Source organism: Anneissia japonica, unplaced genomic scaffold (assembly GCF_011630105.1).
Source record: "Anneissia japonica isolate Jap-2015-1 unplaced genomic scaffold, ASM1163010v1 scaffold284860_len1800451_cov186, whole genome shotgun sequence".
Taxonomy (NCBI): Eukaryota; Metazoa; Echinodermata; class Crinoidea; order Comatulida; family Comatulidae; genus Anneissia; species Anneissia japonica.
In genome coordinates, this window is record NW_022706010.1 from 928,332 (window position 1) to 942,347 (window position 14,016).

Here is a 14,016-nt window from a genome sequence, read left to right on the forward strand (position 1 = left end):
GTAAAATTTGGCAAAACGGGGGGGGGGGGGCAACGTGCCTAACCCCTGCCCCTACTGGATCCGCCCCTGTGTCACACTGCTATACCAATGATTTGTGCACCTTCTGACACCTAGATACGTACAAATAATTTAAATTTCTATGGTGAATAACAAATACAAAATACAGTTACTCCCATTTTCAAATATAGGCCTAAATCATAAATCTACAAATACAATTACAACACTATATACAGTAATTCAATTACATATATAATTTTTTTTAAATACAAAACCCCAACTGGAGACTAAAACCATGAATTCGCAATGAAACGTGCAGTTTTATAGATTTAAAATAAAAGTGCTCGTTAGTGGCCATCTGGTAGTCGGATTTGCCAAGACTGTAATTCAAACGTTGAATAATTATCAAAAAGTGCCAAAACCATTTCAGAACTTTAGAGTGCACAGAGCGTTTTTTGCATTTAAAACAAACAAATACAAGAATAGGGTGACGATAAATTCGCCCTTGTTGTACAGTAGTTTGCACTAAATGCATCCAAACGAACTAACATCCGCTCAAACTGGCACATTCGCTCAAATTGACTGGCATTCTAATTGAACAACTCCCTGGGTCTTATTTTTACTGTGGTCCCAAATCCCCTGTTTTCCAGGTTTTATAAATTTTTTTTTTCATGATTGATTTTTTTTTTTTTTGTATTTGTCCATGAGTAATTTTCCATACATAGTGTGGATTTTTACATTAATCATTTAATATTATAATCATTTAATATTATATTTTTTGGGATATGATGAGCATTTGTAGCATTTTTTGTTTTATTTTATGTTTTAACTGATTTGGTCTAAGCTTCCCTAGGCCCCGTACAGTTTTCTAAAGTTCTCTTCATAATTTTTACTAATAGGTTGCTGAATTGAAGAAAGAGTTGGAGGCCAATGGTCTCAGTGTTAAAGGTAACAAAGCTGAGTTACTGGAGAGGTTGAAGCAGCATCTGGCAGAGTCAGGACAAGATACAAGCATTGCTGAAGAAGAAGGTAAAACAATTTAGATTATCACATTTTCTTTGACAAAAAAACTTGTATGCCTATATAGTCATGATGTGCCTATGTATGGTCTTGATGTGTTGTCATAATGAATATTTAGATGTATCAAAATATTATAAATAAACAATACAAAGACACATCATCAAAGCAAGATAGATAATGGTGAAAAATGATAAGTATATGATAAAAATCATAATGGTAAATCTAAATTAACAATTAATACATTTTGTGGGTACACTATGTTATACTAACACAATGCAGACACAATAAACCTTTTTTGTAATTGCCATTTTTCTTTATGTATTTTATAGGTGGAAACTTGCTGGAAGAAAGTGACCTGCTTGGAGGTTTAGAGGTAAACTGTCCGTAATATTCTCCTCATGTGCTTCTCTAATTTTTTCCATTTATAAAATGTTTATAATTCAATGAGTTTTCTGTTTCTAATTACAGAATTATTTCTCTTCCAATATTTATAAAATCAATTTAAAATTTTAAAAAAAGTTGTACACAGTAAAGCTATTAAAATGCTGAATTATATATTATTTTTTTAGATTAACACATATAGTATATTGTATGTCTTTAAGATAATAAATTATTTATATTTCTTTATGAAAGGAGGATTTAGCAGAGGAAGAAGGGGAGAATGTAGAAGAAACAGAAACAGAAGCAGAAACAGCTGTAGTTGAGGAGTCCACTGCGCCAGAATCACCCACACTTAAAGCAGTCTCAAATGTGGACGACAAAATAGTAAATAAATACTCTCTTCAGAATGAAAAATAGTACTGTAGTAGTCAGTTGACTAAATATGTGTTAGTGTACAAGCTGAATCAATGAAATTATTATGTTGTATGTTTAATTATATCCACATGCTCTCCTTGTGTTTTAGCACAAATATAGGTTCTGATCAATTTTATTGTCATAATATACAAATATAGTAGTATATGATATATTAAATACTTGCGGTACACCACATACATATATAGTGGTATATGATATATTATGATATATTAGATACTAGCGGTACACTACCATAAGACCTCGAATAGAAGCCCAATGGGCTTAATCTCGAGAAGAAGCCAATCTTTAGTTTGCAAAAGTAGCCTTGAAAAGAAGCCTATCCAAATTTTGCAAAAAAAAAAGAAGCCCAGGGCTTTAATTTGAGGTTTTACAGTATGTGGTGTACACAAGCATTGTATATATATTATTGCTTCGTCATGCAAACCTTCAAACTATAGTAATATATGCCTACCCCCTAACATTTTAGTACATTACCACTAATGCTTGGGGGGGAAAAAAGACCTCCCTAACATCAGAGGAATGTAACTTCTATTTCTTTGAGGCCTGGGTTCTATGCTGGATAACTATTGAGTGCTATGCTGTACCTACTGCTAGGAAAATAATTATTGCGTTCAAGTGGTAACCATGTTATAATTGGAAAAACCTCACCTCCAAAATTAGGCAAATAATTATCGTGTTCAAGTGGTAACCATTTGCTGGATGAACTACAATCATGGTATTAGCTTTTGTGGATAAGTCTCATTAACATATAAATGTATGATATAATAAGGATTAAGGTAGACTAAACTAAAGAGGCAAAAATATAATATTCAAAACAACATTCTATAAAACAGGACATAAATATTTTAACTAATCATGAATTATTACTGTACCAACCAACATAATTTAATTTTCTTTTCTTTCAGAGAAAATTAAACAGAGCGGAGCGATTTAATGTTCAAAGCCCGAATTTAGATAAAAAAGCAGAGAGAGCCAAAAGGTAAATTATGAGTGTGCATATTTTATCATGATTAGGTCTTTAAAAGTTACACATTTTTCAAATTTTGGTTACCTGTACAGTGGAACCTCAGTTTTTTGTACGCCTCGTACGGACGATGACATCGTCAAAACCCCAAAATGCTCAAAACAAACAGCCCTTTTTTTTCACCATAATGTAAAAAGAGATTTGTTAGTTTCTGTCTATTTTATTTCACTAGAAACATGGTTTTATTTTAACACTTTATTATGACATTGTAAAGTGATGAATGAAAACACTAAACACATGGTTTTATTTGTAGGCCTATGCCTACAGTTGTAGGCTTAGGTAACATCATTCATTCATAACATACATTTATTGAGTCTTGCGTACATATTAGGTCAAAGGTCACCACAAATTTAACCTAACATTTTATTAATCCCCAGATTTACGTACGTCCTCTGGTCCCATACCGTATGTAAAATCAAGGTTCTACTGTATATATAGTAACATTTAACTCATTATTTTTTAATTCATGCAATACGTTCTCAAATATTCTTATCTTTGCCTACACAGATTTGGGTTACAAGTCTCTACTACGGTATGTACTTAAATTATAATATATTCTATTTAACATTGTGAAATGCATCTAGATACACTACTATAAGAATGATCTGTGATTTATTATAATTATTATTAGTACTATTGTTTATTAAAAGGCAAAAATCCGTCATGGTCAGTTAATTAAAATCAGTTAGTGTATAGTAATATAAGTTATCATTTTTTATTAATATTATTACAATTATTATTTATTATGAAAATTGACTAGAATAGGAGTTAGTAAACATTGATAATGCATTGTCAATGTATGTAGAATAATGTCATGATTGCTTAGTTGTAATACTGTAAAATATTCTTCTAAATACCGCTCACTTGTAAATATTTTAAGAATAATGAATTAACAAATTTCACAAAACACTCAATATTTATATTTCAGACAAAAATAGATGATAAGAAGAAAGCTAGAGCCGAGAGATTTGGAGAAATAGTGTCACCTACTCTTGCAAAAGTAAGCTTATATTTACTGTAGTATTGGCATAGAGCATTGCTGTGTGATCACTTATTCCATTTGCCTTTTTATCATTATCACCCCATAGGATAATCATGGGTGGTGCATGTATGTATTTACCACTAATATTTTTTTCTTCCTATAATAGTAGGCCTAATGATTATCATAATAATAAAAGACACCTCTCAAGGCTGCAATTGCAAAAATTGAATATTATGTTATCACTCTGCCTATAATCTCTTCTTAGGCTCTTTCTAGACTAGCACATTTTCTTGATGATATAATAATGTCCTTATATAGTCATAATATGCCTATATATGGTCATGATGTGATGTCATCATGACCATATTTAGGCATATTACTGTAGCCTACAGTCTCCACATCACCTGGGTGCAATAGATTTCACAATTCCCCTCTTGAGCAGTCAATATTTCTATACTATAGAATATTAATAAAAGTACCGGCTTGAAACGTGATTTCTTCTCTTTTTATTTTTGACTTTTTCCTCATTTTTCAGTCTGAAAATCTTTTGAAGAAGCAACAACGGGCAGAGAGATTTGGAACAGCAGTAAACACAACTACAAAGACCAGTACTACTAAGACGTCTGTTGTGAAGGTCAGTTAAATTGAGTAGTTGATTTATTTTATCTAGAAATATTAGTGTATACGCATCCAGAATAAATTATACAATACAGCACATAACATGGTACCAACAAAATTTACAAATTGATACTGCAAAAATCAGTTTAATAAAATATGTTTTTTAGATTAATTTTAAAGGAATTTGAAATTCCTGGTCTATTGATTTGCTTAATTGATGCAATGATTATAAATCTAATATTGATAATATATGAATTATTATGCTATAGATTGATTAGCTAATATATATAACTATAGGTTTATTTACTTATTTTTTTATTTATTCAGGATACCGTTACAAAATAATACAAAGCACATGTTTACATAAAAAAATAGAAAGTAGTTCCTATAATAGTAATAATATTAATAATAATTATAGATTTTCCTATTACTTAGTGTATTGATAAATTTCATTTTTAGACTACTGATGATAAACTATTGAAAAGGAAAGAAAGATTTGGTGTTGCGTTGACATCATCTTCAGGTGATATAGAGGTAAGAATATATAGATGGAAATACAGTATTTACACTCTACATTGCTCTCTAGATAATTATTACAAACTTTTTGTTAAGTTGTCCCTGACCATTTTAATTTACATTTTGGTTTGATTGATTGAGTTTATTTGGTTTCTCCAGACTTAAAATACAGTTAAAATTTACACAAAAAATAACAAACAATTTTAAAAACCAGAATGGTCCATAAAGTAAAAAAATCAACCAAATATTCTTTACTATGTATTTTATTTCAATTAAAATGTATTTGTTCTTACAGGCAAAGAAATCGAAGAGGGCTGAGAGGTTTGGTTTGTCTTGAAACGTCTGTTCCAGCATCAGATGAATCCAAGTGTAAATCAGAGAAAAAAAGAAAAGGAAACCGTTTTCTTTCAGCCGTGAATATGTTAAACTTAAATGCATGTGATATGTGGAATAGACATACATGTGAAAAAAAAACAGTATCATTAAAACTGAGGTTAAAGCAGGATAAAAGGACTGTATGAAGGTTTTTGCAAGCATATTATTTAAAAACCGTCAAATTTTCACCATATATTTGGTTGCGGCCCTCTGTTAAAAAAAAATTAAGTTTTACTCTTTGACCAATTTTTATGCCCACCCCTGGTGTATAGTATTGTTATTGCATGAATATCAGAAATGAAGATAAGAGGTATTTGTTTCCTTGAGTTTACAAAACCTTGATAACTAAGTTAAGTAATGAAAGATCATTGATAGGCACGCCATAATGTTTGGGATTCAGCGTCAACTCTGTTTTTGTCATCTTCAGAAATTTTCTTTGGATTCTTTATAGAATAAATATGGCTAAATATATATGTTGAATCTTAACTTGATAGCATAACATGTCTATTTGCCTAATATTATAGTAGTTTCATATTTTAAAAACTTAATTGCATACTCTGCACTTGAGACTTTCATTAAGTGTTATGTACAGCTGTTGTCACCTGACTAACAGTTTCTAAAAATTATTTTAATTTTTAACTAGTTGTACATAATGCTATCATTTATTTACTTGTTATATTTTTTCCTTCATTATATGAGAATTATGTCTGTAGCTTGATATGATATTCTGGACTAAAACTGTTTTCTAATAAAATGCATGTAATTATAAATTACTGTTTATATTTTTAAGATACAGTAGTTATTATACAATAGTACACCGCACTATCGTGATTTTTAATCTGTCTATTGTATCAAAAAAATGCATGTTAATTACATTTTAATTGTGTTTTTCTGACTGAAAACGGTTTCTGAAAAAGAACTCCTATAATAATTTAAGACTTTCACTGTTTATATTTTGAAAACCTTTTCAATAAAAGAATTAGTTGATCTCCTCCTGGGTTTGCGTCGTTTTTTTTTTAGATTTGAGAGGTTCATGTGAAATGTGCAAATTACGTTCCATATGATATTGTTTTGTTTCTATATAAAGGCAATAACGTGTTATGCACTTGATAAATTGATTGATTTAATATTTGGGTGGTGGGGGAACATTGTCGGACGTCGCCATTGAAGTATTATAATTGTATACAACCATAGCCACTATTAATTACGACATATTTTATTAATAATATGCAGTAAGTAGTTTACAGTTACCGTATTATGGTCTTTGTGATTGATGCGTTCACCCGATATTATCCGTACACATGAGTAGAGATGCCCATTAGCTTCCAGAATTGTAGGCCTATACCAACGAGCAACCAATCAAAAGTTTGTACACTAACGAAACTCGTGCTTAATGTTAGAAATAGTTAAACACAGCATGCATCGAGCAAATACATCTTCCACTTTGCCGTGTACTCCATTGATACCGCTAAATAGTTCTTGATCTTGATTGGTAATTGATCTGCTCTTAGTCAAATCTGCGCTGTGCAGCACCCAGTTCCCTGAATTTGACCGAGTCACTAATGCAGGTTAGAGAGTAAGGTAGCGAGTTCCAGTCCACCGCAGTGTAGTTAATGTAAGAAAGTATAATACATACTCCAAATCAGTGGTGGCGCCAGAGCGCCAGGGGGGGCTGGGGGCCTATAGCGCCCCCCCCCCCCCCCCGTCGTGGAAGACGATACATTTTGTCGGTGAACAAACAAATTAAAAAAAAAATATTTACATGTAATATTCGTTTAGCCACCATATTATTTGTGTTAACTTTTCATCATCATCATCATCACAACAACAACAACAGCAACACTAGCCCCCCCCCCCGTCGGGGACTTTAGCCCCTCCGTCGGGCAGGTCCTGGTGCCACCACTGCTCCAAATGTTGAAATGCACGCCATCGTGTTGAGATTCAATATTCCGACATTAATTTATTTCATCATCAGGTCCTTTCGGTAGTTAATGTAAAGGCGTGCATAAATCTTCAGTTATCAAATGTGTAAGTTTTTTTTGTTTTTTTTTTTAAATCCATAAGCTTATATGCAGCCAACAATATGGTTGCAATTGATAATGATTCATCTAAAAATTGCGTAAGAAAGACATTTTAAAATGTTTTTCTCCGATTGCTAATTTCTCCCGATCTTACTCTATAATTGTCACAATCACATCCCGGAATGGACACAGAACAAAGTATTGGAACCAAAGCTTCTTTCCGCTTCAGTAAGCTGTCTTGGGTTTGGAACTAACTCCATACGTTTAATGGTTGACGCTGCAGTAAGGTTCTAGGGAGGTCCCCCTTTCTTTGAAACGTTAATAGGCCTATTCATTTCCATGTATTGTTTGTGTTTTTGCATATTTAAATTATATTATTGTATAGAGATACGCCCACTTACAATACTACAGTGAAAATAATGCATGGTCGAAAATTAGGCGTAAATGAAAGAGAGCAGCTGAAAATAACATCAAAATATAAATATCAATTAGCGCACACAGGTGTAATGAAAGGGAAATCGGCATCTAAACGCAAACAACAACAAAACTTGTGCTTAATGTTGAAAGTAGTTGAAACTCTGTGGCGCCAAATGTACTTTCATTATTTAACAAAATTATATACATATAATTCATTATTTGATTCATTAGGCCTGTGTGTATATAATTTGGCGCTAGATACACTTTCCATTTTGCAGTGTAGGCCTACTCAACTAATCTAAATATTTTGTAGGATGAAACCATTCTTCCATTTACTCATTAAGTTAATCAATATGTAAACACGCTAAAGTTGGTTCCATGCCGACCACGTAAACAAATAAATCAATCACTGTGAAAACGATGCGATAATACGTTCTTAAAAATTAGTTATCGATTATTGGCCTACAGAATTGCATATGATATTTATACATATTCTTCTACATCGATAGACTGCCATCATTAGCAGAGTATAAAAATGACGGAAGGCCGTGGACGATGTCCTCTCAGTTCTGATTGACTAATCATCAAGACAGACTATAATGAGGTAGTTAGCGCATTTTGTTATCAATAGTGACTTTTCGAATTCTACTGTGTTTTTTTGTTGCCAGCGGACGAAGCACTATTATCTGAGCGTCTGTTTCCACGTATAGGCCTATATTTTATTAATTTCGGTGGATACAAATGAGTAAAATGGATACAACAGAAACTGAGGATAGGGAAGTATCGCCGCCAACTCGATACCACTTTACTAATTATTTTATGGGCGAAATTAGACCGCTGAAAAACTGGATCAAAGACAAGAACATCGTTCTGAAGTTCATTAACGCATGTTTTCGAGGTATAGGTCAACCAGTTTTTTTAAATAACCCGATTAGCGGGTTTATTGTGTTGGTGGCTTTGTTCGTACAGAGTCCATGGCAGGCGATAAACGCGTTACTTGGACTGTTGTCTGCACAATTGTTGGCTATGCTGATGTCTCAAGAAAAAGGTGCTGTTGAAGATGGGGGCTTTGCGTTCCAAGGACTTCTTATAGGGTCTGTTATCACAGCCGTGTCCGCAGAGGACAATTGGTATGGATGGCTAATTTTCCCTGTCATTTTTTGCAGTGCAGGTAGGTAAGTAGCTCACACATTTTAATGTTTGGGGAGTTTTTTTTGAAAGAGAAGATTCATTATGATAAATTGTTCTAAATAAAAATGTTAAAATTTTTTAACAAATCAAAAAAAAAACAAAAAAAACAAAAACAAAAAATACTATACTGGCACTTGGATTTATCACACCCCTTTCATACCCAAAGCTCCTTACACGCTATAACATTTTATGTGACCATGGAGGAAAATGTGACAAATAGACCTACACGTAATTCGTTCATGGGCATGATACTATCATGCTTTATGCCTAATACATAGTGTAATATGAGTATCATCATACTCATATGGGTAATTCACACACATTTGTCACATTTTTTTAGTTCTAGTTGCCTGTAACTAAACCAGAAAGAAACATTAGCAGAAGAATTAAAAATAATTTCTTGCCAACTGTATATAGCCTAATAATAGATCTATATTTTATATACTTATAATATCTAATAATCCACAATCGTTTATGAAAAGATACATTCGTGGGCATGGAACACTAGTGTAATTATGCAGACATATATATTTTTTTTAAACATAAATACGATTTACCATTAGAATAATAATGTTCTCCATTCTAATCAAAGAGATGTTGCACACGACTGGAGGCTTCTGAACTCCAATCACTTAAAACAGGTAGAGAAAATATAGCTAGATCTTTGTACATTTGAGCAACATTCCAGCAAATCCCATTAAATGTAAGTGATTACATCACTAGACCAACTCCATCTCATTCCCTCTACAATTCAATCTTCGAGAATAACATGTCTACAAACACATCATTTTCTGCCACTCAGATATCTCGAGGAATGAACCTTCGCTGTTATTATTATCAGTTAATTAGACTTTACCCTTGTGAGGAAAAAAACTGTCCACAGCAACTCAGGTTGCGTTTTGTCTATCCTGTCACTGACAAGGATATTGTCTTGTACTTTTTTTTGTATGTTTTTAAAATTGTGGACGAAAATAAATAAAATTAAATAGGACTACACCGAAGCAATCGGACAAAATACTTACGTTCCTCATCGTGCATTTTCATATATCGATGGAATTATTATGAATGTTTTTGTTTTTTTTAATATTGTGTAGAGTCTTCGTTTATATTCAAATTTTAAACTATGTCTTTTAATCTTCTCATCACAATGTTTCTTTTTCATAGACAGAATTTTATCCCAACTTTATTTTGTATTTTTCCAATATAGGCCTATTAATTATACTTAGGCCTATATGTCTGTTTTTGTATAAAACAATATATCTAATTTGAGCATTTGTTTGGATTTCGAGTATGGATTTAGTCCTTCTGTTGGCCTTTATATAGATGTATACCGGTATACATTATACATATGTATCGTCATTTCATTAACAATGAGAAGAAATTGATGTAATTAAGATTAAAGATTATGAAAATGAATATCAATTTCAAAGTAAATCCGGGAGAACCAGAGAGATCAGTAACTGAAGGCAGAAAAAAAAATAATACACGCCACAAAAGATGTTTTAGGAACTTTTCATTTTTATAATCCAAGCCTGTTTTTACATTTCATGCTTTTAATTATCTGTGTCGGCGTCAGAAACAAATTACTTTGAAATGCGAACACAACTAAAGCGAACGCAACTAATTATGCTTGATTAGCGTGACGGCTTTTCCAAGCAAGCTAATTCGCATATGAACTCTACAGTGTAAAAATAAAATGTCTACTGTAACACACTATGATATAAACATTGTGATCGCGGAACAGCGAAAAATGGGGGACTTCGAAGGTTAACCGATATTTTTTTTAACGAATAAAGGCAGTAAACCGGTAGTGGTTTTATTCCAAACAGTATTCGAAAAAATTGCTTAATTTCAAATTGAGTCTAGACTAACCTTTAAACCGTATAACCGTACAGTATTTTCTTTCTGGTGACCGTAGGCCTATAAAATGTAAGTAGGCATATTGAACTTGGAAAACAGACGTTCATGTGAAAAACAAACTAAAGGAATAGAGAGGGAATTTTGCAGCTGGAGGGTCCAAACTAAACAACACAGTGGTGTCGCCAGAGGGGGCTGGGGGCTATAGCCCCCCCGTCGGGGAAGCATAGCCCAATAGAAGCCCTGGGCTTGAGATGGGCTTCTTCTTGAGAGTAAGCGGGGTCTTTAGTCCCTCCGTCGGGCAGTTCCTAGCGCCACCACTGAAACAACAGAGCACTGCCAACTTAATTTCCGTCTACATATAATTGTCCTTAATGTTTTAGAAGGTTGATGAAGTTATAGTCAACAGACCCCCCACCCTCCGCTGCGCTGTGTTAGACCATGGCTCGACTGTCTTGAAATTCTAAAACTAGGCCTAGCCGAATCACGTTTTCTTTAAGAAAATGATAGTATGATATCACGCCATTTTTTTTTTCTAAATCAAAGGCGCCAACATCGTATTTGGAGCCTATATAGGCTAATATATACCCGTTCATTTAACTCCCAATGATATTTTATTCGTATTAATTTAGATTAGTTTTTACTGATTACATGATGATAATTTATAATTAGCAAATCAGTAAAACAGAAATAATTAATTGATTAAAATTCATTCAAGCAAACATTCATCTAAATTAGGGATATAAAAGCATACCAGTAGGCCTATGTTTATTAATAGGCCGCAGTAGTAAGCCTCGGTAGTAGTAGTAGTAGTAGTAGTAGCCGTAACTATGAAAACAAAACGTAATCTAGATTTGTTTCGTTACTGAATGTAGATAATCTATTCATAAGCAGACCAGATCATCAGAAATGAATTTATATAACGGATTGATTTCTCATACGTAATTGAAAACTCAGATTCTGAAACTTAAGTTACCTGTCCATAGGCCTACTCTCCGTGGTTGACATAAGGCTTATGGTATAATAAATATGGTCATTAGCTTTAAAGATATAGCCTATTTATAAATTGTTATTATTGTTGTTATTATTATTATTATTATTATTATTATTATTATTAGGGGCCTACTATTTTTATTATTATTGTTTACAAATAGATAGTAATAAACAGTGCTCCCATAGGAGAATGTGATGGCATAATCATATCAAGCAATACACTTTTAACGAACAGTTCCCTTTTTAGAGTAAGAAAGACGTTTCTGGTGATATTCGAACGTGTAGCCTGTCGCTGATAACGCGGGTGTTACCGAGATCACCCCTCACCCGTCCACCCCTCTTTCTCCCAATAAAAATAAGTTCGTATCTCTGTTAGTTGTGCATGGAATAAAAAGAAAAATCATACAATTTCTTTAAAAGGAATATGGTACGTTAGAAAATTACTTCAAGATGACGTAATGGAATTTGAGCCAGTAATCATACGATTAAAATTAGACGCCACTTTCACTCAATGACCGTCATTTTGTACATGAGATGTAAATGGTAGTTTTTAATCAGTGCATTTTCTTTCTTTTCATTAATAATAGTGTGTTCGTGTCAAGTGCATTAAACAACTTGTTTGGTAAAATCAACCTTCCAGCGTTTAACCTCTCGTTCAATATAGTGACGTTTTTGTTCGTAACGGCCACGATGCACGGCAACGATTTCTTTTCTCAACAACTGATAGGATCAACTGTTCCTTGGAACGCCAACGACATTGACTGGGCAGAGGTAACGTGGTGCATGTCGTATAATTCCCCTTCCTCATTGTAGGATTAATTAAAATTTTCAATTCAATTTAAATTCAATTCAATTTATTTTTTTATTTTTATTTATTTTTATTTCAATAATCTTTAATGAGGGTGGTCCATCCAGCCGAAGCTGATCATTAGGGACCCTCAATACACAGTAAAACAAAAACAAAAAAGAGTATGAAACCAATTTATTTATAGTAATATAAATAACAACCTTTCAATTCTAAATTTACATAATGAATTAATTCATTTACATAATGAATCAATTCAATTCCTGCGCGTCTTAAACTGCGCCTATACTGTTATACCGTACTTCAACACTTTTGGAGGTCGGCTTTACCCAGCAGAACCAGTACCTTATATAAATGAAAAAAAAATATGTGTTGTGTTTGTATTGTGAGCGCTGCATTTAAAAACCACATGACTGTGGCAGGTTTGTGCACTTTTGTTTATCCTCTATCTCTTTCTTTGTTCTCTTTTTTAATTATTGTATTTCTGATGTATTTTTATAAATTGAAAGAACTCTCGTTGTCCGCACCACCTTATGCCTACTTATAGGGGAATATTTTAATCAAGTAGGGCCTACCTCCATCATACTGAAGAGTTTGGGCTGAGAATGTTGCTCTACCACCGTATTATATTCATTTCCATTCCCCGTATACGTAGAATACAAGACACGATGGCGTGCATTTCGATACTTGGAGTACCGTATGTATTATACTATTTTATCTGACATTAAACCACGGACCTTTCCGTTTTTAGAATACGTCTAACCTAGGCTAGTCACTGCTTTACCTACCAATGTGCTTTTTTTTTTCTAACTGTCCATCTTGCATTGAGCTGGCACATTGTTTTCGAAAATATCGTATATTTCATACTGGATGTGCAATGGCTGTTCACAAAAGGAATGCAAGAAAATTAATTCCGGTAATTATTTGTGACGTGTCATGGAAATCGAAGTGTGTAGCACTGAAATGGAGCTAATTGAAATTAGGTCTAAAATTACTAATGTTTCTGGCTAAATATCGACATTTAAAAGTCACCATTAAAATTAATGAATTTTAAAGATTGAAGTAAATATCAACATAGTTCAGTTATGTGTTAATAAATGATGCACTAAACGATGCTTGAAAAACTGTTTCAAAATTGGTCTCCTAACGGCAATGTGGGGATTTCCAAATCCTAAATAATGATGCGAAAATGCTGAGTTAAACAGTAGAACAAATATCTGAAACAAACAATTATGACAACGAGATATGTAGACATAGAACAATATTCTGGCCAAACATGTACATTATTTAGAGGCCCGTATCCAGTTCGGGAGAAACCCCCTTTTCTAGCAACCCCCCCCCCTTTTTATGGCGAACCCCCTCTTCAAATTTCCCAAATAAGTCC

At 33.0% G+C, this 14,016-nt stretch overlaps 3 protein-coding genes across 3 annotated transcripts in view; 2 read left to right on the forward strand and 1 right to left on the reverse strand.

Moving 5' to 3' along the window:
- LOC117105999 (SAP domain-containing ribonucleoprotein-like) overlaps positions 1-6,340 on the forward strand; it is a 7,724-nt gene extending 1,384 nt beyond the window's left edge. Inside the window, exons 2-10 of the mRNA XM_033247308.1 lie at positions 897-1,026; positions 1,347-1,390; positions 1,651-1,782; positions 2,739-2,812; positions 3,365-3,389; positions 3,786-3,857; positions 4,375-4,473; positions 4,917-4,991; positions 5,269-6,340. Coding sequence (XP_033103199.1) covers positions 897-1,026; positions 1,347-1,390; positions 1,651-1,782; positions 2,739-2,812; positions 3,365-3,389; positions 3,786-3,857; positions 4,375-4,473; positions 4,917-4,991; positions 5,269-5,310 — 693 coding nt within the window. The 3' untranslated portion in view covers positions 5,311-6,340. The remainder of the gene's footprint in view (positions 1-896; positions 1,027-1,346; positions 1,391-1,650; positions 1,783-2,738; positions 2,813-3,364; positions 3,390-3,785; positions 3,858-4,374; positions 4,474-4,916; positions 4,992-5,268) is intronic.
- LOC117105997 (ankyrin and armadillo repeat-containing protein-like) overlaps positions 1-6,637 on the reverse strand; it is a 34,540-nt gene extending 27,903 nt beyond the window's left edge. Inside the window, exon 1 of the mRNA XM_033247307.1 lies at positions 6,600-6,637. The gene's annotated coding sequence lies outside the window, so the exon portion shown is untranslated. The remainder of the gene's footprint in view (positions 1-6,599) is intronic.
- A 1,525-nt stretch (positions 6,638-8,162) lies between these two features.
- The window catches only part of LOC117105985 (urea transporter 2-like), a 10,675-nt gene continuing 4,821 nt past the window's right edge, over positions 8,163-14,016 (forward strand). Inside the window, exons 1-3 of the mRNA XM_033247288.1 lie at positions 8,163-8,961; positions 12,415-12,636; positions 13,023-13,054. Coding sequence (XP_033103179.1) covers positions 8,528-8,961; positions 12,415-12,636; positions 13,023-13,054 — 688 coding nt within the window. The 5' untranslated portion in view covers positions 8,163-8,527. The remainder of the gene's footprint in view (positions 8,962-12,414; positions 12,637-13,022; positions 13,055-14,016) is intronic.